This window comes from Chroicocephalus ridibundus, chromosome 20 (assembly GCF_963924245.1).
Source record: "Chroicocephalus ridibundus chromosome 20, bChrRid1.1, whole genome shotgun sequence".
NCBI lineage: Eukaryota > Metazoa > Chordata > Aves > Charadriiformes > Laridae > Chroicocephalus > Chroicocephalus ridibundus.
The window spans coordinates 7624804-7650042 of record NC_086303.1 but is presented as its reverse complement, the minus strand read 5'-3'; the positions used below and the strand labels follow the sequence as shown (position 1 = coordinate 7650042).

Sequence of the window (25239 nt, the reverse complement as noted above, 5' to 3'; positions counted from 1 at the left end):
CGGGAAGCGAGTACGCGCGCGCCGGAGGCGGGAGGGAGGTGGTGCGCGCGGGGCGGGGCGGAGCAGGCCCCTCCCTCAGCGGCGCGCGGCTGTGTTAGGGCGCCGCCTGGTGGAGGTCCCAGACCTGGCAGAGCAGCGCGGTCAGGCGCGGGTCCTTCGTCCGCCACGTGACCAGCACCGCCGCGTGGGCGTGGTTGAGGCTGCGCAGCTCCGTCAGGCGCGCGACGAGGCGGGCGAAGCGCTGGGGGTCGCGGGGGTGGTGGATCTTCGAGTGTTTGTAGAGCAGCCCCAGCAGCGGCTCCTGCAGCTCCTCCACCCGCCGCTTGTTCTTCAGCAGCGGGCGGTCTGCGGGGCCGAGGCGGGAGAGTGCGGTTAGCGGGCGGGGCCGCGAGCCGGGCTACCGCCGCCCCTGAGGGCTCGATGGAGGCGGGCAGCGCCTGAGGTGAGTGAGGGCCCGTGATCACACGCGTAACAGAGTCCGTCCGTCCCTCCCCCGGTTTACCTGAAAAAAACACGGTGGTTGCCACAAGCAGGGCATATTCCGCTTCGGTCACTTTCAGTTCACCCATGCTTCTGTAGAAGTAAAACAGCGCGGTAATAAACTCCTCGGTTATACCTTAAAAATGAAATAAAACAATCGGAATGTTATGTCAATGCAGAAATGGGCACCGCTGTTACAAGTCATCTTTGCCCTAATTTTTTAAGACTCTGGGCTGTTCCATTGCATGAAGTAGTAGCCAGCTTGGTGAAAACAATTTCTGAATTAGTAACAAAAGTTGAATTGCAGTTGTACTGCAGAGCTCAAGCCTTTATCCTAGATAAGCCAACCCACCACCTCTTCGTTCCCTGAGGATGTAATGCCTGTGCACGCAACCGAGCAGCTGGAGGGAGCGGAGAAGAGAAGAGAACGCGCAGCGGCCACGCTGACAGTGTTGCTCAGTGTGATTAAGAACAGAGCCGGCAAAGCAAAAGATTCCCAGGTGTTTTGATTCTGAGACCTCCATTACCTGTGGTAGTAGTGGAAGTTGGACTCTCTTCATCGTGAGACATTTCCATGGAGTAAATGTTTTTATCAAGAGTTTGAATGTGACAGCATGTCCCATGGTCAGAAAGTCTTACATGACCTGAAACAAAATAGATGACAGTTCCCAGATAAGCTTAATGTGACTTTAAGTGTTTGTCTGCATCTGCTTTGCAGATATATACCCGGAAATGTGTGAATTTTTCCCAGATCCATGTGGGTAGAAAAAATGGTTCTTTTTGACATCCAGCACCAAGTTCTTTGGTGGCATTATTGCTGGTCAAGGTCTCTTGTGTTAAACTTGACACAATATGTAATATGTCATTAATATGACTAATATTATCGATGCACCCCACAATTTGCGAAAACACTCAAAAATGTTGCTCTTTCTTTGGAACTAATGAGAGGAAAACAGAGACCCAGTTATTATTTTTTTTTTCATTTTTTGTATGCTCTTTGAACGGAAAAAAGTGCCTATAGAAGGTTTGTGGGCATTACTGTTACTATTCTAAATGCCACTATGCTTGAATAGGAAATTATTTGAGATTAAGTGAACTAAAATGAATAGAAGTTGTTTCAAAGTGGCAGAACCTCCTACTGGTGTTAATAGAAAGCTTGTTAGTCAAACTTACTTTCACTTGTTGATGGCTGGCATTCACTAATTCTTTGGTTATATATTTGGGCTGCACGCAAAAACATTGCCTCAACTGTTGACCCTTTTAGCAGCGCGATCTGATCTTCACTAGCTAAACTTTCAAATCCTGCAGAGAAAGATACATGTTAAGAATCAACGAAGGATGTGGCTGTCTTTTAAGCCCCTAACAGGAGTTGATAAAATTGTTTTTTTTAATAAATGCCTTTACTGGAAAGGAAGAGCCATAGTTAAAAGATGCATGTACCAAAGACTCTTGGATCTGTCTTGCTAGTTTGCAAGTTAGACAAGTAAAAAAAATTAAAAAAAAAAAAAAAAAGTGTGGTTTTCAGGGTCCTGTGTTAGAAGATTCACAGGAAGACACAAGTAAAAACTTTGGGACTTTCAGATCTCTTCCACCATAGTGCTAAATTACATCAAATGTCTGCTTTAGACATGTTGATGGACTTTAGTAATTAAATTTTACAAATGTATTTAATTACATATTCCCTTGTTTTTTATGAAAGAAAAATATGAGTAGGAACACCTAGTTAGTCCCTTTTCTGCTGCTTTTTCCAGGAACATCTGGGTTTTTTTCTTTGATGACTACGATAAATTGCAAACTGAATAGGATTTCAGAGAATGTGCTGAAATAGTAATTCACTCAAGATGGTATTTTGAGTGTACTTTCAGAAAATGTCTCTACTCCATGGCAGAAACCGAAAAGAAACATAATGATAGCATGCTTTTGAAGTGAATGCTTCCAACTTGTGACAAGTAAATGGTAACCCTGATTGTTAAGAGTTGTAAGAAAAAATAGTCAGTTGAATGAGAATTTTCTCAAAGTCTGTATTATTCTCAGATTCATGCCTTTAGTATGGTTTCTGCCTCTTAAAAAGAGTCACACTGTTCAGTAACATTTGCCAAAGGAAGGAACTTACCTGGAAGTCTTTTTGTGAAATCCACTAACACCTGTACGTGGACAACTGCTGTCTCAGAGAGACGGAGAAAACTTTCCTCAGGACTTGCAGTTTCTTGCAGCTGCGTGAAAAAGTGTTTAGATATCTGATGTAACCCAGATACAGTGCTTAGGATAATAATAACTTAGCAATGATTGTTCTGTATACATACAAACTTCTTTGCTTCCTCAAGGGGAATTGTGTATTTCTGGTGCGCTGCTACAATGTGGTCAAGAAGATGATGTTCCCCTGGAGTAAGTTCCATTTTCTCTGAGATCTGTCAAAAAAATAAACCAATCAAGTGACAATGACTTGGAGCAGAAAGAAATTATTAAAAGAGATATTTTAAATAGAAAAATGTCACACTTTTCCAGATCTTGTTGTAGATGATACGTGCTTACTATTCAGTCCCTCATCTTCCAGTTTTATGTTGCAAAGAAAACTGTTCTTCTGCTTGAAATTCTTCCTGAGTCGCTTTGACTTGCACTGTACTTCAGTCAGCAAACCTGAGAGGAAGCATGTATCAATACGTAAATTTTCAAATAATTACAATTAGAAATCATCAATTTTATTATTATTGATAACGAGTCTTGCATCAGAGGAGCTATCACCTATAAGGAGTGAGATTCCTAGAGAATACGGCAATTGTTATTCATTAGGCGAGTCAGTGTTCAGTATCCACCAAAGGCCTGAGTGTTTGCAGTCTTCTTATGTTATCTTGCTTGTGGCTCTGTGACATACAAGTGTAAGAATTTTTAATGAAAAACTATTGCGCAATTTTTTTGATTTTTCTTTTTTTCCAAACACAAAAGCACATCTGATATGCTTACTGCTGTCCTGTCAAGGTTCAGGATATTTAGCTGTCTCTTGTTAGTACTTTCTTATTTTTTCTTGTAGTGTGTTTGAACAGCAGTTCTCTTAACTTCAGGATGAATGTCCCCAGCATTGGTGGTGTCTGCAGATGAAGATGCTACAGGTGCTACAGACTCCAAAGGTACATTTTCCTACAGTTAAATGAAGTTTAGACCAATACCATTTAGCTCTAATGAGGACTTTGGAAAAGGTTTTATCCGAGTTGATTAGTAAAGTAGCCAGCATGGAAGGAGCACTTACATTCAGCTAGCATTCCCACAGCTTTACACTTCTTCAGGCGACATTCCTGACACTTCCTTCGCATGTACATGTCCATTTCACAGTGACCACCATTCTTGCATCGATACACTGCATTTTTGGTTATGCTCCGTCGAAAGAAGCCTACGGACAAGGATCAGGTTATGACTGAAGGAATCTAGGGAGCTTTATCTCATATTGTTTTAAGGAATTAAAGTGTCTTTTGGGGGTTTTGTGTGGGTTTTTTTTCAGTGGAAACTTTACCATGATTTTAAATTTGCTTTTTAACAACATAGTTGTGTCTTCCTTCCGACTAACATTAATGACTTTTTTAGGACCAAAGCAGCTTCCGTATAGCAAGTAATTATTACTTGCATTTATTTAATAATAAGTAAAATTAATAGCACTGAAGTAAATGTATAATAAATGGTCATGAGAAAGCCAGCACCTGCTTAAACAGACACTATTCTAGTGAGTAATCAATGCAAAAATCGGTTGCATGAAATGCTTGTATTAAATACATGCTGTGAAAGCATTTCTTCAAAAAATGTTACACAAATGAGATTCTGGATAAGCGTGTTAGAAAAATTAGTAGAATCTGTAGAATTCTGTAGAAAACTGTAGAATCATCAGCTTAAAAAATAATGAAATCTGTTTGCTTAAATCACAGATGTGGAACATTATGTTGAGCACTGTGGAGCCAAGGTCCTGGCTAAGGTAGTGGTCAGCCTATTATCTTCTTACCTTTACAGCCCTCGCAGGTCAGTGCGTTGTAGTGGTAGCCTGAGGCTTTGTCACCACAGACAACACACAGCTCCTCCTGCCCCTTCAGTCTCAAAGAAGAGTGGTTTAATCTTGGCCGTTTTAGCCCCTGGTATCCAGAGTCATCAATGTGGGGAGCCATGAAGGGGGGTTTGCTTAATTCACAGCTGCTGATGACACACTGCCCGTCGCTGTACTGAGAGTCCAGGCTGTATGTGCTGTATTGGGACTGAGAAGGTTGTGACTGTAATGCTGGAGGAGGAATCTGAACTGTTGAGTACTGGCAGTAAGGCGCAGTTTGAAAATCAGTGTCTTGCAGCTGATAGTTGATGTGCTCCGGTAAAACATCTAGATACAGAAGAAATTGAAAATGAAATAAAAACCTGAAGAGTATCTTGACATCAGCTACTTGAAAGTTTTAAAATGTTTTATAGATTGAATATTTATTAATGAATATTAGAGAAACACAGAAGGGCAGACTGGCATGTTCTTTTTAAATGTGCTACCTGTAATGTTTTTAAGCAAAACCTTGGATGTAGTGAAAATGGATTGGCAATAGTGTGGGCAATGTCATGTGTATGCCACTGGATTCTTGTTAGTACGTAATTGAACATCATTTGCCAACTGATGACATAGCTACCTTTGATTTTACACTGAAGTGAAAGTTGTCCACATTACAGAAGAATATTTTCCTGTAAGTTAGTGAATTTGTTAATGAGTGAAATGTTTGATATTGATACATATTTCAGGCTTAATTTTGAAAATGTTGCACAAAAAGAATCTGAGAAAGATAGTCCAGAAATAATAGAGTGGTAAAAATTACTGTGACAGGAGTCTTAAAGTTGAAATTCAGTAGAGTAAAAAGCAGAGGCTTGGTTTTTTTAGTATTTTTGCACCTATAATCCTTTATAGTTAAGAAATTTAATTTTAGCAAAATGTATGTACAGAATTATGAGGAGAGTTCCTTTCTGTCTGTAGAGTTTTAATTTTGTCCAGCCCCCCTTAAATGTACACAGCTGTACAGAAGAAAGCTTGTGCAACATGCATCGTGTTTCATTCTTCCTTTTAGATTGTCCAAATCTCTGTAAAAACAAATTGGAAAGGGTTTTTTTGAGCAGTTGGGAGGTCTTTTTCTTTTCGATGGGCTTTGGGGCCTGCTTTTACTCATCCAGAATCAAATTGGTTATTGCAATTATATATTTATACATCATATAAAAATATATAAATATTATATATATAATATATAATTAATATTGAATTATATATATAACCATTATATATTTATAATGTATCTGGAGTACTGTAATAAAACCTATATCTTCTTCATACAAATCAAAGGGAGACAGCACCAGCATAATCGCATCATATACCAAAATCTGTATGAGCACATGCTTCTCTATTTCAATACACTTTCAGTATGGGCTTGATAGACAAATGTGTAGCTTCTAAGAGCTTGTAAAGATGAACTGAAATTAAGAAAATAATGTGTTCATTTTACTATACTGCTTTTTCATAACATAAAAATTTTGCTTTACTCACCATAATACTGTATGGGTTCAGGAAGATAATACCCGTCAGGTACAGTGACAAATGTATTTGCCATATTCTGCTCCCAACTGCACTGTTTCATTCACTTTGCTATGTGATAGACTTTTAAGAAAGGAACCTAGAGAAATGGAAAAAATAAGAGAAACTTCATGTGAGAAAGAATTGCTGGGTAGGTTTAGCTACAAAGCTGAAACCAGAAAACTCCAGAATATGAAACAGTTTACAGACCATAAGAAAATCAGTTCTATGTGCAAATTCACATAATACTTTAAATGAGGTTGCAAAACATTTGATTGTGCAGTAGTACGGATTCAGGGTAGAGTCCATTCCTAAATTTCCAAGTTACGTTTAGAACTGTTTTGCTCCTGATTTTACACAAAACCACGTGGGGGAATCTGACTAATCATTGGTGAATTCTCTACTTCAGGAAGAGATTAAAAGGAGCTTCACTGGGTAGAAAAAACTTGCTTTCAGAACGAGTTAAGAGCATTTGCACTAACGTGGATGTCGTGAATGTTCTGTTTCTGCACAAAAATGGGCTTTTAGTGAATTTGCTTCATTCACTTTTTATGCAAATTTGAAGAAAGTGAACATAGGAAAACAGTCTGTAAAGGCCAGTATAGAATATCTCGTCTTCCCCATGTAAATATTCTTTTATGCTGTAAAAGTTAGCTTTGGCCTACTTAAGCACTGCATAATTTACATTAGGTTCCAATTTTAAGAGCCTGTATTCCCTTAAGAGTACAAAGCATCCCGTGAAGACCAAAAATATTGATCTCATGTAGGAGGTACTGCTCTCTAGAGAGCTTGTCTCTGTCCCTTGATTATTGAAGGAGCCTGGGCTCCTCCAGCGTTGGATGCTTTGACGTTCACCATAACAAAGTGTACTGAGAGCTCGCAGTGATGCAGTTGGGACAGAATAGCTATTGTGCTTTGAGTTCACCAGGTACCTTATTTTTCAGTAATTTCACTTTATAGAGAGGTTCTGAAAAAGTGTGTTCTAAAAATTCTTAGAAGAGTTTTAGAAAAAAAAGGATGTCTGTATGGATACTAGCATCAGCTGGGTTTGTGTTTACATATGTGTATAGCCAGTCTCTGGTATTGCTTAGCAATTGAGTGGTAATGGAGTGGCTGTTAGAGAAGTAAGTAAGAAATATTTTCCTTGACCCCTTGTCCCTCTGCATGTGTGGTATGTATGAGAGCATCACTAGTTAAAAGTATGTTGTATCTGATGTCCATTGAGTAAGGACTCGACGAGATAATTTGTCAGCGAACTCTCACAGGCTCATCCTGAGTAGATGGGAAAGACAGAAAAGGTGAAAAAGGCAAGTATTTGGCAAGTATAGAAAATCAAACCTCCTACGTGTGCGGCAGAATTCTCTGTATATGCCTCTTGCAGAATTTACAGCAAATTGGGTTTAAAGATCTTCCTTCAAAGACTGACATGTTGGGTTTTGTGCAATACCTATGGTTAGCTACAGCTGAGAAAATGAGAATATTTCAGGGAATCTGAATTGAAGTAATGTCTTAAAAGACACACGTCCCTTCCCCCAAAACGACATATCTTTGGAACTGAACACTTTCTCTTCATGTTGTCAGCGGAAGGTGAAAAGATGCAGTGAGGCTGGAATGCTGGTTTTTTTGTTATCTCTACTAGTAAATATTTGTTTGAAAGAGAAATGACTCACTGAATCAGGAGGTCCTTATCAGTTAGATCAATTTGGCCTGGGCAAAGTCTACATTTTTCCCCAAAAATGTGTATTTGCTGAATAAATGTGTTTGTTTAGAGTAGTTTCTCTAAATAAAAATAATAAAAGAATGGAAACTAAAATAAAATTACATTGATCCAGTTTGATAAAAATATTAAATTGGGTGTGTGAAGTACATATCACCAAATGCAAGGTGGTCGGTTGATTAAACATTGTAAATCTTGGAAGCAGACTTTCATTAGGAAAGTTTCCTCAATTCAGGTATTGTATGAGAATGGATTTGAGGATTTATCCCTTACTGATTTTTATGGCTACTAAAAGTTATCAGTTGCAATCACAGAATTCCTAGCTTAGAATGAGACACTGTGAATTGAAACTCTTAAATTAAGAGAATGTTATAACAGTATTAATAGTAAATCCAGTGGTTATTTGAGGAATGCTATACTGTCTTGAAATGAGACTTAATGGTCATGCCTGTGCGTGAATGTTAACTGTTTCATTTTCTGACACTTCAGAATTTAGCGTTAACAAGCTTGTTCTTCTCATATAAAATAGCGTGGGGCTTTTTAGAACAAAAAATATGCAGAACAGAATAACGTATGTAAGGAAGGAACTTAATTTTCTAGGACAGGAAAGTTTTGATTATGTATAAGATTGTCCGTTATAGTCTTGTGTTACAAGCTTTCCCTCACCCTTTATATATGAGTCAGTCAGCAGGAGGGAAGCCTCCTCCAAACTTTAGGAGCTGCTGAAATTTCATGATACATTATGTGCCGGTCTCTCAAAAGTTCAGTAGCCATCCCTAATCTCTCACACCTCACTGGGAGTGAACCCTGACCAAAAGGACACTTCTTCAGCCCGCACATACGTTCATTAACCCTTTGCCGTGCAGGCAAGTAAATTCTGCATGCACACAGAGCTTAGCCACGCACTATGAAGCTGTGGAATCCTCGACAGAATGTAGCAGACATGCCCAGTTGTAATTTTCAAAACATAGTAACTTGGACAAAGTTGAAATAAGATTGGAGGAAGCTAAAAAAAAGAAATATCTTCCCAGAGATGATGCATAAAGGCCTTTAGCTTAAAAAGTGGAAATAACTGAAAACAAGAGAGTATTAGTTTTTTAATAACTTGTTTCGTAGAGCTACAAGCAGTAACACAGTTAGGATGAAAGTCTTTAATCCTTAGTCAGACATACGGACCTGAAATAAAATGTTGTATGCAAAAAGGCATATGCTGTTCCCTGCTTTTCCTTCTCAGTTACTTCTCAGGTGCTCGCTCTGCTGGGTATTTTGACGTATGAAATCCTGATCACTGGGAGGGTGAGTTGGTTGGTTGTTCTTAATTTTAGAAACCTAGACAAGCAGGAGAATTTAAACTTTTTTTTTCTTTTCTTTTTCCCCAGAAAAAGATGTGACCTAGACTCTAGGTTGCTTAAGCCCCTTTGAAAATGTTGCGCTTTTACAGGCTTAGTTTTACAGTAATCAGTCTTCTGAACTAATAATGTTCAATATAAACCGGAATGTTTGTTGATGCAAGGGGTTGGTTATCCATCTAATACAGAAATTCAGCAACATTCAGTTATTAGTCCTAACTGAAAGACTTCTCAATTTATCAAAGGTAGAAGCTTAAAAGAAAAAAAAAAGCCATGAATTGATAAAAGTAAAGTAGAATCACAAACCAGTCACTTAACACAATGTACATGTTCTTACTAGAACACATACTGTACATCTATTGATTATTACTTATGGTAAAAGATGTTGTTTTTATCATTTTTATTGCTATAAAATACCACGCCATAAAGTAACATGTCATCATCTTATATTATTAAATTTATTAAGATGCAGAACATACTTCTTGTAGAAGAAGCTCCAGGGAGCTCTTTGAGGTGTATGTATTGACAGTACTTTAACTGCTATCATAAATATTTTGACAGTTGAGTCATAGGGAAGTTTCTTGTTTACAGGGAGTTTTAGGAACTCGAGCTGAAGGTCTTCAACATTTATTTAACGCACCTTGTGGCGTGTTAATGATCATGTAGTGGAACTAGATGGCACAGCTCGATCTCAGTGTTAATTGAGGTACTTTTTTTGCTTCTGAAAAGCATAGCTGAATTTTTTAATTTGTGACATTTAAACCAAAAACTGAAAAAAAATTAACTGAGCACAATCAGCAGTAACTATGTGTAATGCCAGATGATATATTCAGTTTCACTCGTGCAATTCAGTAATCAGTAATTACTGTAATTAAAGAATGATTTTGCAGGGGAAGTTGTAGCATCACTTGCATATAAGGTGCATATAGGATCAATCATTATTAAGGTTTTATCTGTTTCTCCCAGTTTTAATGTGCCAAGAAGCTGCCCAAAGCTGCAGCCTGAAGAAATACCACTTCTCATTAAATGTGTTTCTTTCTTGTCATGTAATAATCATAATAAGAATCGGCTTATTTCACTAATGGGTTGTGTTGCAATCATCTTGAAATCTTCCTTTGGAATTATTACCCCATGAATAATTATTTCAAAGGTGTAATTTTTATACATTGTAAAATAAGAGGGTAGAGATAGTTTGCAACTTACAGTTTTCCCGGTACTTTGGGGAAGGGAAACAAATAATTGAATTTAGAAGTCATTTTACTTCACTCTGTATGTCAAATGAAGTACTGTTAGAACAAATTCTTGGCAGCAGCATACTGAATTTAAAAGTGCATGTTTTCTATTTTCATTCAGTCAGACATTTAAAAATAAAGGAAAAAAAAAAAGCCCAATACCTGAAATATTTTCCATGGCAAATTGATTTATGACTAGCGCAATAGTTTGTAATCCCAGAGCATTCAGAAAGTAAATGAAATACTTACGGTGGTTCCAGGGAGTTTCTTGCTTCCACAGCTGAGTCTGCTGGGCTGTAGCGCTGGTCCCTGCTCCGAGTCCAGCTGGAGCAAACTGGGCCTTTTCCCTATTTATCAGTTTCTGCGCATACACTGGGCTCCAGACACTCCGCAGAGCAACGCTACGGCTCTGAGACACAAACTTCCCACACAGCCTTTTCTGGGGTCGAAGCAAGGGCAGCTGCGAGTCCACATAAATCAAATAATAACTGGGTCATCAGGGACAGAGGCCATGGGGACCCTCACGTCACTGTTTCCCAGAGTTCTCCCTGTCCAATTACTAAATATTCTGCTTTCTTGGTAGAATTTAAAATTCTCCCATTTTGATTGCTTAGGATTGACATGTCTGAGTGTTATGGATAACGTTCATTTGCTGGGCAGAGAAAATATTGCAATAGTATATCTACGTGACATAATAATGGAATTTGGAAACACTTGATAAAGCCAGTGTCTCCAAACACAAAACACGTATCTTGTTCTCCCTACTTTGATTCTGACATGCCTGTGTTGATGCAGCACAGACAGGGCTCATGTGTGCCCCCATAACGGAAAATGATTGTTAGCAACCTCTGTTGCCACCAATTTTGCAAAATCTCATTCTTGGAAACCCAAGTATTGCCATTATTAATAATTTCTAATAAATTAATCATTACAATGTGAGGTTTTCATCATTTCCTAGATGCAAGATGTGATCTTTTTGGATGGCGGATTTTCTTGTGTAGGTATCGTGTCATTGCACTTGCTGCCTAACGTAATCACAGCAGGTTGCGAACATACTAACTCCAGGAGGAGGTTACTTTTCCTCTGTGTAAGAAATTCTCGATTTACCTCAGGAAAAATGTTTCGTTGTGTACTTCATGGAATTAGACGGCAAAGAGAAAAACTAATTTCCTGTTGGCTATCTTACTGCAAAGTCACTTAACGTAGTCTTTAGGGACAATAGGCATTCAGGGATCTGTGGCACAATATGCAGCAAACTGACGTGACCCTCTAAGGGACAGTCACATTTGTATTCCATAGGTTCCAGAGAAGAGCGTGCCACTTACTTCCATCTAGTGGCACCACTTCAGAATCTGTTAGTCTTTGGACATGGGATAGTTGAGTCTGGCTTTCAGGAACAAAAAAAGATTGTTTCACAGATGTTATTTGAGGATCTTGTAGGGTTTTTTGAGCTTTCAAATGGTCTGCATTGATAATGTGTGGTGACAGAGGGCTGGAATGCACAGATTATGCAGTAGAGACAGAGAGAGTGATCTTGAAAATTTAATTACGATTAGCATTTGTCTTTGTGGTAAAAGCAGCCTTATATGGCAACTTACTAAGATGTCAAAAAAACCTGCAGTGGTAAAAATGGAGAATTTAAAATTGTTAGAAATAAGATTTTTTTCATAGGAGCATTTCTTTCACATATACCACTGGCTTTTTCGTCCAGCTTTTCAGCCTTTCTCATGAAAGTTTGAAGAACAAGCAGAGGCTTGTGAAAAGTTGCCTTTAGCTTTTAAACACTCCTGAATTTTTTTAGCATTTTTTCTGATAGAACATACCTTACTGGTAAGCTGTTCGAGCGTAGCTATGGGGTGTGGGTATTTAAAGCCAATTGACTTTGAGAAACTTAAGCCTGAAGTCCAGGTTTTTGGAAAGTATCTAATCCCCATTCCCTTCAGTGTTATAAAACCTAGTGGGTTCAGAATAAATTCAATTTCTAAAATAAGTATATAAGAACCTAAACCTTAGCTGTAGTAGAAATCAGCTGCAGTGCCATGTTAAGTATCAGTCCGTGGTCATTTACTCCAACCTACGTGCTATCTTCATAGCTGTGGTAAAAAAACTATTTTGCATAGTCGTGCCGTGATTCAGACCAGGTGTCTGGTCCATGTTTAATACATAAATTTACATTATTTTAACAGATCACTTCTATTCAAAGTGTGACCATAAAAACAGGAGACCTGAGAGCCCACTGGAGTCACATAAAGAACTGCTGTAAAGACGAGGAAAATAAACTGTTTTCCATGCTTGTAAAGAATTGATAAATAAAAAGCTTATTTAGGAGTAAGGAAGATTTAAATTAGATACTAGACAAAGCAATTATGGTGGTAAAAATAGCATTGAAATAAGTTGCCTCTATAGTCTTCATCACTGGATGTTTTGAAGATCAGTTAGGGCCACCTGGTAGAACTTACGAATTGTTCTCTCCGAGTTATTTTGATGTGTAAAGGAGGAAGGACTTTTGAGATCTCTACCAGCTCTATTTTCTGTTATTTTTCCGTATATACGTCAGTTTTGTAAAACACTGATAAAGTCTCTGATCAGTAATGTGTCGAGTGCCATTTTAATGGGCAAAGGAAATAACCATCTACTTCAAGCATGCTTTATTAGAGATGAGTAAACAAAATGTTACTCATAGATATGGCCTGAAAATGTTAGCTCAAGTTCAGGTCATGAGCCAAAATCTAGAAGTGCCACTGAAGTGGAGAATAAGGGATACGCATGTTTTCCATAGGAAATAATCAGAGCTGGTGACATCGGCCTGGGCAGAACACCTGCTTGTGCCACCTCATGTCCACCTGAGTGAAGGCTGTGAGCCTCTGCGCAGTCCGACCTGCGCAGAACGTCTGCCTCTATGCAGGTAGGTCTCAGAATTTGGCGAGTGCTCAAACTGCAGATCAAGAAAGGGCTTCCCTCGATCAATACCCATTGAGAGAATTAATTTTCAAGCTAGGCAGAATTCTTTCTTCATCTGAACTAGAGATCCTAGATCTCTGTAACTTGTTTGGTTTCTGAATAGTTAAAGGAAATGGTATCTGCTCCAGCTGGATCTTCTCTACATAACTGACCCGTTGGGGTTGATCTGGTATTGGATTGTTTACGTAACTTCAGTAATTAACCACTATCAGCCTCATTAATGAAACATAAACCACCTCTTCTGCTCATTTATAAAGCGTTTGTCAAACAAAACTTAAACAAAGGGCAGAATCTCAGCAAAGTAACAGTCTTTCAAAAGCTACTGAGATTCTGACTACAAGTCATTATGGTCACTTTGTTGTTGTTTTTCAGTAAAAATGAAACAGAAGTGATGGCATTGTCTATTGCTTTTGGCTAACTTTTCACAAAAACATCTGAGATCTGTCACATAAGGGCAATGGTGCCTGGACAACTATTTTGGCCATTTCAGTACAAAATGCTGATGTTCCAGCTCATTACTGTAAATCATTAAATGATGAAAGCAAGAGTCAAATACTAAACAATTGGGAGCCTTTGGAAAACTAATTGTTAATTACAGTAATCGTTGTTATATATGAGTTAAAGGTTATATTGAACTATAGATTATTTTATTATAGGATTAAGTCTCTCCTGTTAGTGAACTGTTCTGAATGATACTGAAGTTGAATATTAACAATACAGCTTATGTATTAAAATGATCTAGCTTAAATCTTTTCCTATTTTTGTTTTAGAGAAATAAAATGTTTTGGAGGCATGAAATACGCCGGCAAATCCATGCCAAAAATTTTGTGTTCTGAGAGGTACTTGCAATTTGTGAAGGAACTCATTAAAAAAACTGCAAGCTTTCTGTTCACCCTCTCTTCTGGATTATTTATTAATCTTCAAAAGGCGCAGTGCTTCTGGCGCTGTTAGGATTTTCTGCCTGGCATGGAGGACCCTCAGCCCTGGGTGTGAAACGGCACAAAGCCTCCTGACTAACGGCTTGGCAGGTCAGCGTTATCTTGCGCTCCTGACTCTCAACAGAGAGAAAGATTTAATTTGAATAGGATGTGTGTCTGTTGTATGTGGTGGTTTTGATTTGTCAGATCATGTGTTCCAAGATCATATCAGGTCCAGAAGCTACAGTAGTAGGAAGTTGTTCTAAAAACTTGAGGGCAGGCAAAGGAAGCCTGTGTGAAATGATCCCAAACTGCAGATAGGCATCAGTTACGAGGAGGGTTGCAAAGAGCAGAAAAGGCATGGGATTTGTCTGTCAGAGATGACTTGGTTTGGTTTATGTGGTTATTTGTGTAAAATGTAATTAACCTAGAATTTTGAGAAACATGTACTTGTTTTGTTGTCATTATTTGCCTGTATTCCCTGCAGCAGAGGAAGAACCTTGGTCGGTTCATTTGAAACTTAAGAATGAGTGTAGTAGGCGAGGGACTATCTTTTTCTGCATATATATGCATGTATGGCCTCTGTTGGATGGGGCCTCAGCCAGGCCGAAGTGCTTAAGATCCGATGTGGTCCTTCTAATGAGGAAACAAAACATAAAAAAAAAAAAAAAGGTGCTATTAGTACTACACGTTGACCCAGTACTTTCCCCCTTCTGTAGGTTTTAAACATGTACTCATTTTTGTAGCTTCAAGCAAAAAGGTTTCTGTGTCATTTCCTTTGAGCACTGGTTTGAAAACTTTTATCGTCCCTACATGTAGGTTTTTAAAGCAGTACAGTTGTTTGCAAAAATAAAAGAAAAATAGTCTTTACATAGCAAAACTGTATGTTTCAGCAGAGGAATGACAGTGAGACTAGCCAGGGAAATTTTATCAGGCAGCACCTGATGAATTTATATAATGTTCAAATATGAAATTATTCACCTTGTGAGAAATAAGTTCCGGTCTGAATGAAATAGGCTCAGGCAGAATCCTCTGTGAAGCACATTTTTATTCACGTTCTTGCAAGAGCGGGTGACCTAGCAAGTAGGCACACTTCCAGTTCTTGAAACACACCTTTTTATTTCCTAATCCCGGCTGAATTTTTCCCTCCCGTTTCCCATTGGTTGGGTACTCCAGGGTTCACAGTCTGTCCGAGGCGCCTAAAATTCTTCCTGGATGCCTTGCCTCTGTTTACTTCTCTTTATGCTACACCTAAAGGGATTATCTGATGAGTTTATTTCTTTCCTTTTTGGTAAAAATTTGCTCACTGTCATTAGCCCTGGTTAAATGTTTGACTCCCCTTCTAGACACTAATCCAGTAGGAATCAGTTTGTCCTTTTGTCTGTGTGATAAGAGATGTTCTACAAGCCTTTGCTGGAGCCTCTTTGTCTTAGTCATTCCTTTATCATGTCACCTCTGATGGAAACGGCTTTTCTCCTCTGCAAAAGCAATACCTGCCTTTCTTACAACCTGTTCCCCCAAAAGGGATGATAGGGGGATCTATACAGCAAACAGCTCCCATTTAGCATTGTAGACCCTGCGTTCATTCAGTTGCCTTAGTGTTAGATAATATAAATACTCTTCTGCTTTACATCAAATGTATCGGACAAATCGTCAGAGTCAAATTAGAAGAGAAATAACTCTGGAGGAGATGAAAGTTCTCATTAAGTTCTTAAAAGCTTTCATGGGATGAAATAATAGGAGACCGTATCAGACCAGAGAGGAAAAACAATTTTGACCTTTTTAAGACTGATTTTTTTTCTTAGTCATTAATTTGTTGGTTAGTTTCACTATGCATTTACTTACAGGCTTTTCACAAATGTTGAAGACCTAAACACTTGACTTATGTTGAATTTTAATGAAAGAGCCAAACTGCTTTAAACTTACTTGAAAATCTCAAGACAGCCTACAAAATGTTCCTGTTCCTTCTGTGCATTCTCTTAAGCTTGGCATGCAGGGCAGTCCCACTACCGTAAGGTAGAATAGGGACTAATAACCCCATCTGTGCAACACTAACAAAATGTGTGGGTATCCTTAAATCTCCACCTTTCAATACCCTGTGGCAAGTCTATGTGTTTTCCCTTGGCAGGAAGACCAAGATTTGTCAATAAAATGCTCCAGCGCGTCAGTACTCAGCAAGGCACAATGTGGAATAAAGTAAAGATATCAGCTTGATTACAGTCTCCTGCAGTGATCTCAGAACTGATAGTTCATAGAGAAGACTTGTAACTTTAAGCACTGACTTTCTTAAATTACTGTACTTCTTTGTAGGTACAGCAAAGAGAAGCCAAATCCTGGACCCGATTTCCATAAAGCAGAATATCTTGACACTCTGTATTAAGCATTACAAAATAATTATTGTGGAATCCCTTGGTCAGCATTTTATCAGCAGTGGAGTCTTGCTGCTGAGAGACTGAAATAGCTGGATATATCCATTTATCAATGATAATGTTTTCCCTTTTTCCAGCCTGGATTCCATCTTAAGGACATTTGTTTTAATAGTAAAAGGAATATTAGGCTCATAAATGTAAATGCTGAGGTGCAACGGGTGACTCTTCAAGATTTATCAAAGCAGGATAATTAAGATGAACAATAAGACTGAGTTTCTTGGTAATAACTTCTGTCACCAAATGACTCTGTTTTACGCAGCAGTAATCCACCTGGAGGTGCAGGCCGGGAAGTGCACGAGGAGGATTCACTCGCCGCCTGGTCTGTGCGGCTCTGTGCTGCAGGCTTGGTTGAGGGCAGTACCGGTGAAATGGTGACAAGCTGGTGGTTGTGCTAACACCAGCGCTTGATTTTAACAGCAAGCAGGCAAAAAGTGTTGGGGTGTGTGGTGTGAGAGAGAAGTCTGTTTAGCGTTTTAAACAAGCTGTAGCTGCTGAAATATTTGGCTGTTAGAGACTCAAGGAAGGACTTGTAGTGGAAATGAAAAGCTAATCTCTGCTGCATTACTATGTGACACTTGTGCTTTCAGAGACAGCCAAAATTTTTCACTGTGCTGACCACACTTACGGTTAACATGACTCTACCCGAAACCCAAGAGTTATTGTAGAAATTTGCCCTTTATTCTTTTATCTACTTCCTGCATTTAGATGCCACTCAGTCTGTCACAGCTGTTGCCATTTTCTACTGGTCAATTCCTCTGTGCATTATTATCCATCATTTACTCCACTGCCAGTTTCTGGGTAAGTTTATGAGCGTTACCTGGTGCACATTATATTAACAGCCTCAGTGACGATGCCCAAACTCGTCCCAGGTTTACAGGTATTCCCTTGTGCTCAGGATTCTGTGCTGTGTCTGTTACCAGTCTCTTTAATCACTTTTTCTGTGCTTTTTGTCTGTCTAGATTTCTTTCCTTTTTGATTTCCCTACTGTGAGCAAGAACCTCCTCAGCTGTACTCAGAAATGCTACGTATTTATTCCACCACAGAAATACTATTTATGATTTTTCAAAGATGGCCTAGAAACGGTTTTGGTTCTGTAGCAGCTTTGCTGTTTTTGAGAGCCTGGATGTGCTTCTATCTAGCATATACTTTTCCTGCTAGAACAAATACATGTTCTGTTTGACAAAATACAGCCATGTGGTTAAGAGTTATTAAAAGCATTAAAGCATTAACCTCTTGTAACCTCATTTTTCACTTTGTACACATACATAAGTGTTTAATCGAATTGAAGTTAAACACTAAAAAGTTTGAGAGGCCAAATTTATACATTCTCTTCAGTTTGTACAGAATTGATGTGATAAGCCAAAGGAATTATAAGACACCGCTACTCAGAAAATGCTCATCTGTTGATTTGTTTAAGCTCTGTTGCTACACACTAGAAGTTGTGGTGACAAGCATTCCCAGCATTTGAATCAAGGAGCTTTGTCCTACTGGGATCCGATCTGTGTCCTGGCGCCGCAGTAGCTTATTCTACTGTCCTTTGGAAGTTGAACAAATGGTTCTGTGTCAGAAGATCTGCTGGAGAGGGGTGAGCCACATCCTTGAGTGAGAACCCAAGACTAAGCGCTGTGTGGTGTAATGTCGTGGGCTCCCGTCGTCGTCTTATTCTATGATTTGATTTCAAGCAGCCAGAATCCCGCAGAGGGACTGCACCCGTCCTGAAATGAGAGTCTGATTTAGCAGTGCTGGCCCTCGTCTCACTTGTCTCTGCTGGGCACGAAAGGCTAGGATGTTACCTCTGAAGGCAGGGGAAAGTGAGGGTTAAATCATAACTATAAACACAAAGGACAAAACAAGCCAGAGATTCAAATGTACAATCCAGGTGCAGCTTCTGCTGAGATGTGATGATCCTTCATGCTGCACAAGCAGGTCATTCCTTTAGCCGACTTCCCAGTAGATGTGAATTGGAATTTCCAGTGCTGCATTTCTAAATGGCTCATGGAGTGCCTCCCCGCTGAAAGCTGAGTGGAACCTTGAGAGATTGCATGTTTGATTTCACAGAACTTCCTTATATTGAATAAGGTGAAAAACGGGAAGATACTGGACTGGTACACGTATATCATTCCACGTAGCTGGATCAGGCCTACTCCGGTGTGGCTGCTCAAAGGCTCTGCAAAAATTGAGTTTAAAGGCAGCTATGGAGCTGGGAGCGTGATAAGAGCGAAGCAGCAGTAGGTGCTGAGCTGCAGAGGTGGGGTCACTTGAGGGTGTAATAGTGGGGACGGGGGAAACAAGCGTTGCTACGACTTTGGGATGTCACGTTGGCCTTAGCACAGGGCAGTCTTCAGCCAACTTGATCCATAACCACAATGGTAAACACAGTAATATTTGTCAGTTTTCCAAGTGTTAATGAATCACCCATTATGAAAAAGGAATTCTGACAAAAAGTTGTCTTAGTTTTTCAGTATTCTCTAATAAGAAGAAAAATAAGGACCAGAAGGTGAAACATGCTGTAAAGCACGGTCTAGTCCTTTGGTTCCACACAGGCTACGAGAAAGCAGCATTACATTTCCCAAATTTGCAAAATGTATCTCATACTTTACTAATTGATCTGATTCTGATGAACTACTCCAAGTGCAGCTGTTTATTTTCCTTTGGACTGTATGAATGTTTTGAAGTTGTTGCTTATATAAAATAATCTTATTCAGCACTTCTGCCCTGGGCTTGATTATCTCTGTGCTCATAAAGAAACTTTCATCAGATAAAGCATCGTAGATTTTTCTTATGTGTCTGTCTGAATGGAGACTTCAACTTGAAAGATGACGCAAGTCAAAGGGAGTCCTGTTAAAACATTGTTGTTGAAAACATTATTAGTAAATTTGGTAATACTAAATAAAAAAGCTTTGTGGCCCAAAGTTAAGCAAAGCATCAAGGGCATCCCAGATCACTAACAGTAGCTTGAGTTAGCAAATAAATATCAAAGAAGCAAGTCAGCATTACAAAACTTGTTATTTTAACTTGAGTAGAGGATGTTTACTGTTAAAAGGGACAAACAAGAATATTAGATAAGATGACAGCTCAACCGATCTCAGCCCAGGATTTATCACACACTGTTTAAGGGAGTATTTAAAAAGATAACCAGGGCTCCTTGGGTCAAGGCTGTGCCCTTTGCAAACAGACTGCGCTGCGCAGAGCCGCGCTCGCTGGAACCGGAGGGTTTCCTCCTGGGCCCCCGTCGCAGCCGCCGGGGAGCGGCACTAGGTGCGCTGGGGCTCCGTGGAGGGAAACCTCCGCCGCGGCCCCGCGAACACCGCACCCGAGAGGTGCCTGCGGGTGGCTGCGTGACGCCGTTTCCCCGCGGAGGCTGCTGCCCCCTCGGCCCGGCACCCGCCGGCAGCAACGGACCTCGAGCGCCCCGAATTCCCGCCGTGAGAGGGCGGGAGGAGCAGCGGCCCCGCCCCGCCGGCTGACCACGCCCCCGGCCTCTGGCCCCGCCCGGGGCCCCCGTTCTCTGACCACGCCCCCTCTGGGCCTGGCCCCGCCCCGCCCGTGGGCGGCGGGCGGCCGTGGCGGTCTCGCGCCGCCAGGCGGCCCATGGCCGTCGCGCGCCGGCCGGCGCCTGCGCACGTGCGTCGCTCTCGGGGCGGCCGGAAGCGGGGTCCCCGGCCGGCGGGCCCGGCGAGGGGCGCGCGGCGGGATGGCGCCGCCGCGGCGGTGAGGGTGCGGCTCGCGTGCGGCTCGGCGCCGCCATGGCCTGCACCATCGAGAAGATCCTCACGGACGCCAGGACGCTGCTGGAGCGGCTGAAGGAGCACGACACCGCGGCCGAGTCGCTCATCGACCAGTCCGCCGTGCTGCACCAGCGCGTGGCCGCCATGCGCGAGGCGGGCGCGGGCTGGGCCGAGAAGGTGCGGGGGGGCGGCGGTGGCGGGGCGGTGGGGGGGCGGCGGGGCGGCCGGACCGACAGCCGTCTCTCGGCAGGGCCAGGGCGCGGCGGCGGAGCGGGCCGACCCGCCCGGGCTGCGGCCCCCGGTGCTACTGCCCCAGGAGAACACGCAGATCCGCGACCTGCGGCAGGAGAACAGGGGTGAGCCGGCGGCGGGGGACGGCGTGTGGCGGGGACCCGCAGTCGGTGTGGGCGGGGGGGGACCCCGGGGGCCGTGTTGGGTGGCGAGCGGGGGGACCGAGGTGGGTTGGGGGGCTAGGGGGGGCTGGTGCCCCGGGCCGGAGGGGGCTTCTCGAGAGCGGCGCGTCTGTTGCGCTCTGTCAGCGTCGCGGGATGCCTGGCTGTGGCAGTGGCTACCGGCGCCGGGCTGGCATGTTGGCTACCGGGGGGCAGGGAGGGCAGCGGCCCTGGCCGGAGTCCCAGGGCCGCGCTGTCGGGAGGAGCGGTGGGGTCGCACGGATCAAGAGAGCAGCCGGCGCAGAGCACCTCTGGGCTTCTGTCATGGCTGTGAAAAATGGCTTGTCGTTTGTGGCAATCACATACTGTACTTTGCAGAGCTGTGGATGTCACTGGAGGAGCACCAAGATGCGTTAGAGCTTATCATGAGCAAATACAGAAAGCAGATGTTACAGCTTTTACAAGGGAGAAAAGGGGAAGATGCAGAACCAGTCCTGAAAGTTCATCAGGCTAATTCCTTGGTAAGGTAGGATGGGGACAGAAGAGGGCTCAAGACCCCTCTGCCCTGTCTCCTCCTAGCTTTCATACAATCCTTGTTTCCATTCATGGAACATCTCTGCTCCAAAATACATTTTCTGAAACTCTTGTCTCTCTTTGCTGGTATTTTTTTCTCCATCCCTTTTACAGCACACAGGTTGTAACAGTTATCACAGAGGACAATGAAAAGCATAACCCTTTCACGGCCCAGGTGAAGGCTTGATCTTTACGCACTAGGTGGTAAATTTCATGGGTTAAGCTTAATGCACATGAGTTTCTCCAGTAAAATCAAAGACATCAGAGTCATCATTGTTCCTGTTCAGTAATTGTAACAAAGGGAGAAGAACCTCCTAAATCTCTGTGAGCTGTAGTATGTTTAATTCTTAAGAAATCATCACTCACAAATGTTTTTACATCTGGATACTCTGTGCAATGGCCCAGAAGTGTGCCTTCATCCATGTTGGGTGCAGTGACTTCAGAACTTTAAGGTGTGGCTACTGATAGCTGCTGCCTGTTTTACGTTTGGGTGTCTAATAACAATATAATAACATCAAATCTCTAAGGCTTATTAATTTAGCCATTTGTTAAAATGCATTTTTATGTGATTGCAGAACAGCAAGCTGATTCAACCTAGTGACATCTCATATCTTGCTGTTTTTTAATTGGAATTGGAGCCAGCCTCTTAGCACAATCTGTCTTTGCACTGGTATGTGGCAACACATTAGTTCTCTGTTTTGTGTTGCTTGGGTCCTCTGAAGTTAAGTAGCGTAACAATGTCTTGCTTCCAGTGCTTGCTTAGGTTTAGCAAGACTTAGCATTTCAACAAAACTTCTGACGTTATTCTCAGGCATTGCTTTTGCTCCATTTTAATGGCATGGAAATGCAAAGCTGAAGACACTCTGGAGGAACCTTTGATGGAATGTGCCTAGACTATCTCAATGTCTACACAAAATCTTCTGTACTTCAGATTAAGTCTATGAGTTTTTTCCTACTGGGAAAGAGAACGTGGAGAATAGTAACAACCTTTTAATATATTTTAAAGACCTATATTCTATTATAACCATCTTTCTGTTTAGAAAAATACATCATTCTTTCTTCCCAGATTAAGTTATCTAAGTCTTTCTTGTCCTTCCAGCTCTCTTGTAGATGCTCTAATTTGTTTACATATTTTCTGAATAATGGAATTCAAAACTGAATTCTCTGCTCTGGTGATACATTTACCTTCCGGAGGCAGTGGATTAACTACTGACAATTACAGAAAAGAAACTCCACCCTATAACATTATCTGGTATTCCCCAAAGTGCTTATATTTTTATGTTATGTTAAATGCTTCCGAAGCTTCCAAATTCTTGTCTTGCTACTTCTTGCCAATTACTGACAGTTTTGTGTTTGCACATTTGAGTTCCTCCCTAAATACTTTGAATATTTTGAAACTGAGTGCTCTTCAAATAGGAACTGTTGCTACATTGCATGTTGGAGTTTTTCGGTGTTTGTTATATGTGCGTTTCTGAGCTGACTGGAGCTGTATCTAGACAGATTCTGTAAAAACCGCCTCTGGAGGCTCTGGTCTTATTTTAGTTTCCTTGCTTGGCTTCCTTCTGAGATGCTGCTGTTTACTTCACACTGTTACTTAGTCTTGAAATCTCATTTGCTTTTATATTCAGCATTCTTATAAATTCAGACTCGGGCTTTTCTAATATGAAATTTTTCAATATAAAATTTGCTGCATACTAATATTCACATGAACTTCAATCTGTTGTGTCAGTCCTTGTCACACGTAAAATTATTTCCATCTTGGTAAGTAAGGGTGCCTTATCTTGCTGACTGATGTAATTCTAATCACTGTTTTCATTGATGACTCGTGATAATGGACAATAAGGTACATGTTTTCATCTTGAAATGTTACACAAGTTAGAAAGGATTGCGTGTGCTTGGAAAGAAAGGGTTAAAATTAAAATCAGGAAAAATAATCCAAAATCAAGAAAATTAAAGTAATTGATTATTACTGCTGCTTTTGCGTGAACATAATGAATATATTACTTTTATGTCTTTCAGGAAATTGCAAGTCAAATAGACAGAATATGTGAGATGGGAGAGGTGATGAGAAAAGCTGTTCAAGTCGATGATGATCAGTTCTTTAAAGTTCAGGAGAAGCTAGCTCAGCTGGAGGTAAGAACAGATACAGTTGCTAAGGATGCATCGAGCTTTGCGAGTGTCTGGACTTACTCTGGACTTTCTGTGTTTGCATGTGTCAAAGATTTATGACAATCCAATATTTGGGGGTGGGGTCAGGAAATGCAGAACACGATCTGTTTATTTGCAAGTTCTTGATCTTCGTATTGTATATGTGAAGCCAGAAGCAAAAGATAAGCTTTAAATGATGTGGATCCCCTCTTGCTAGCACCGTATTAATGCTTATGTTACGAAATCAGTGTTTTATTCAGCTGTGAAGGAGTTTATTTAAAGATTTATTTAAAGATTATCGTCCTTTAATTGTGAATTAGCTCATTTCTATTTCAGCAAAAATATTGATTTTGCAGCTTGAAAACAAAGAGCTGCGTGAACTATTGTCAATCAGCAAAGAATCTTTTGAGGTGGGGAGAGAAGATCTGCCCGACTGTGAAGCTTAGGCCACAAAATAACCTTATCTCCAAATCTTGACTTCAGAGACTATTATGAAACTACCCTTCAAGGATGGGGTTTGATTTGCCCTTTCAGGTGTTTCCTTGTATGTTTGTTTTATCTTTCAAAATGTGTGGGCTGTTTTCTCTGCATTTTTCTGAAATTACGTACTCTTGATGGCAAAGGCTTGCACTGCTGCTCCGTCCTAGTAATTGCAGCGTAAAGATGCTTAACAATTAAGTATTTGATGTGTCCTCTGTTGTGATAGTTCATTTCCTCTCCCATTTGTTATTTTTTTATGAGCTTTAGTTAATAATTCCAACTGTGCAGGTGGCACTTAAATCCACCCTGTCAGTAACTAGAGAACATAATACGGGTTGTGATGATTGTATTTGATAGAAGGAATAAGAGATTATTCAAAAACTACACTGTAAATGTCAGGTACGCACTTTGCTCCGCCTGCACAAAGCAGGCACGCGGAGCTTTCTTTTTGCTTTGAAGAGCTGGCGCTCGGCTGGGTTATCATCGGACAACTGCTCGAAGCAGACGGAGAGAAGGGCAGAGAGCGGCAGAGCACTGAAGTGGTAACTCATAACAGGAGCGTGCTTTACCTTGGTTTAGGGGTGAAACTCAGAGTGGATGACCCTTTCTGGCACCCGTGCATTTTTGAAGGATGCTGGTTTTTTTGAAGGACTAATGTTTTTTTGTGGGCAGACCTTTGCCAATGCTCCAGGGTGTGGGTGAGCTCTGACCTGTGCTGGGACCCGCACGGAACACAGTGCGTCCAGACCAGAGCGGAGTCTGCCTCAAAACTAAGCCAAAGCACCATCTGGGCAGGTTTTTAATGTTACGTCACAGGTAAGTTCAGCGACAGATGTTACGTAGTTATTGCCGAATCCTACATTGAGTGAAATGAGAGTTGCGGTATTGTAGGAATTTATCAATATTGTGATATTTGTAATGACATTTTTATATAAGGATTTCTGTCTTTCTTATCTGTGATCAAAGAATAATCCTCCAAGAACAGTAAACGTGTCATTTTCAATATTAGTTTAAATTTTTATGCTACTTTTCCTCCCCAAGTGAGAATCTTGATAAATGCAGAAGGTGATTTACATTCCTGTGCTCAGTACATTTTCTTGCAACTGCTTGGAATATTCAGCAAGATTGTTTGGTGGATACAAGGGATTTCTGTACGGGAGTGTTCTTGTGTACAATCCTTTTCCATTGGAAATTGATTGAGAGGGAATAAAAGACCCCAACGGGCAGCATTTTCTCAAGTGTGTTCTGTTTTGTGGATCCTGGC

The 25239-nt window shown here is 41.0% G+C and overlaps 2 protein-coding genes and 1 long non-coding RNA gene across 4 annotated transcripts in view; 2 read left to right on the top strand and 1 right to left on the bottom strand.

The window, feature by feature from the left end:
* SYCP1 (synaptonemal complex protein 1) overlaps positions 1 to 10792 on the bottom strand; it is a 34694-nt gene extending 23902 nt beyond the window's left edge. The window contains exons 1-10 of the mRNA XM_063356300.1: positions 10597 to 10792; positions 6023 to 6149; positions 4466 to 4831; positions 3725 to 3865; positions 2978 to 3117; positions 2784 to 2888; positions 2594 to 2693; positions 1654 to 1782; positions 1008 to 1124; positions 503 to 616 (exon numbers count right to left, since the gene is read on the bottom strand). Of these exons, the coding sequence (XP_063212370.1) occupies positions 503 to 616; positions 1008 to 1124; positions 1654 to 1782; positions 2594 to 2693; positions 2784 to 2888; positions 2978 to 3117; positions 3725 to 3865; positions 4466 to 4831; positions 6023 to 6113 (1303 nt within the window). The 5' untranslated portion in view covers positions 6114 to 6149; positions 10597 to 10792. The remainder of the gene's footprint in view (positions 1 to 502; positions 617 to 1007; positions 1125 to 1653; positions 1783 to 2593; positions 2694 to 2783; positions 2889 to 2977; positions 3118 to 3724; positions 3866 to 4465; positions 4832 to 6022; positions 6150 to 10596) is intronic.
* Positions 208 to 19379, top strand: LOC134525447 (uncharacterized). Of its 2 annotated transcripts, XR_010073783.1 has the most exons (6): positions 208 to 442; positions 3540 to 3605; positions 13127 to 13252; positions 14079 to 14336; positions 17360 to 17452; positions 18072 to 19379. It is a non-coding gene; the product is annotated as an uncharacterized LOC134525447 (long non-coding RNA). The 2 variants fall into 2 exon arrangements; XR_010073782.1 differs by lacking the exon at positions 18072 to 19379 and having other exon boundaries at positions 17360 to 18030.
* Positions 19380 to 20212: 833 nt separating this feature from the next.
* On the top strand, positions 20213 to 25206 carry SIKE1 (suppressor of IKBKE 1). Its single transcript, XM_063356717.1, is given in 5 exon segments — positions 20213 to 20561; positions 20563 to 20738; positions 21153 to 21295; positions 23367 to 23480; positions 23852 to 25206. Coding segments are annotated over 5 exon segments (684 nt in total). The 5' UTR covers positions 20213 to 20400; the 3' UTR covers positions 23942 to 25206.
* The last annotated feature ends 33 nt before the right edge of the window (positions 25207 to 25239 follow it).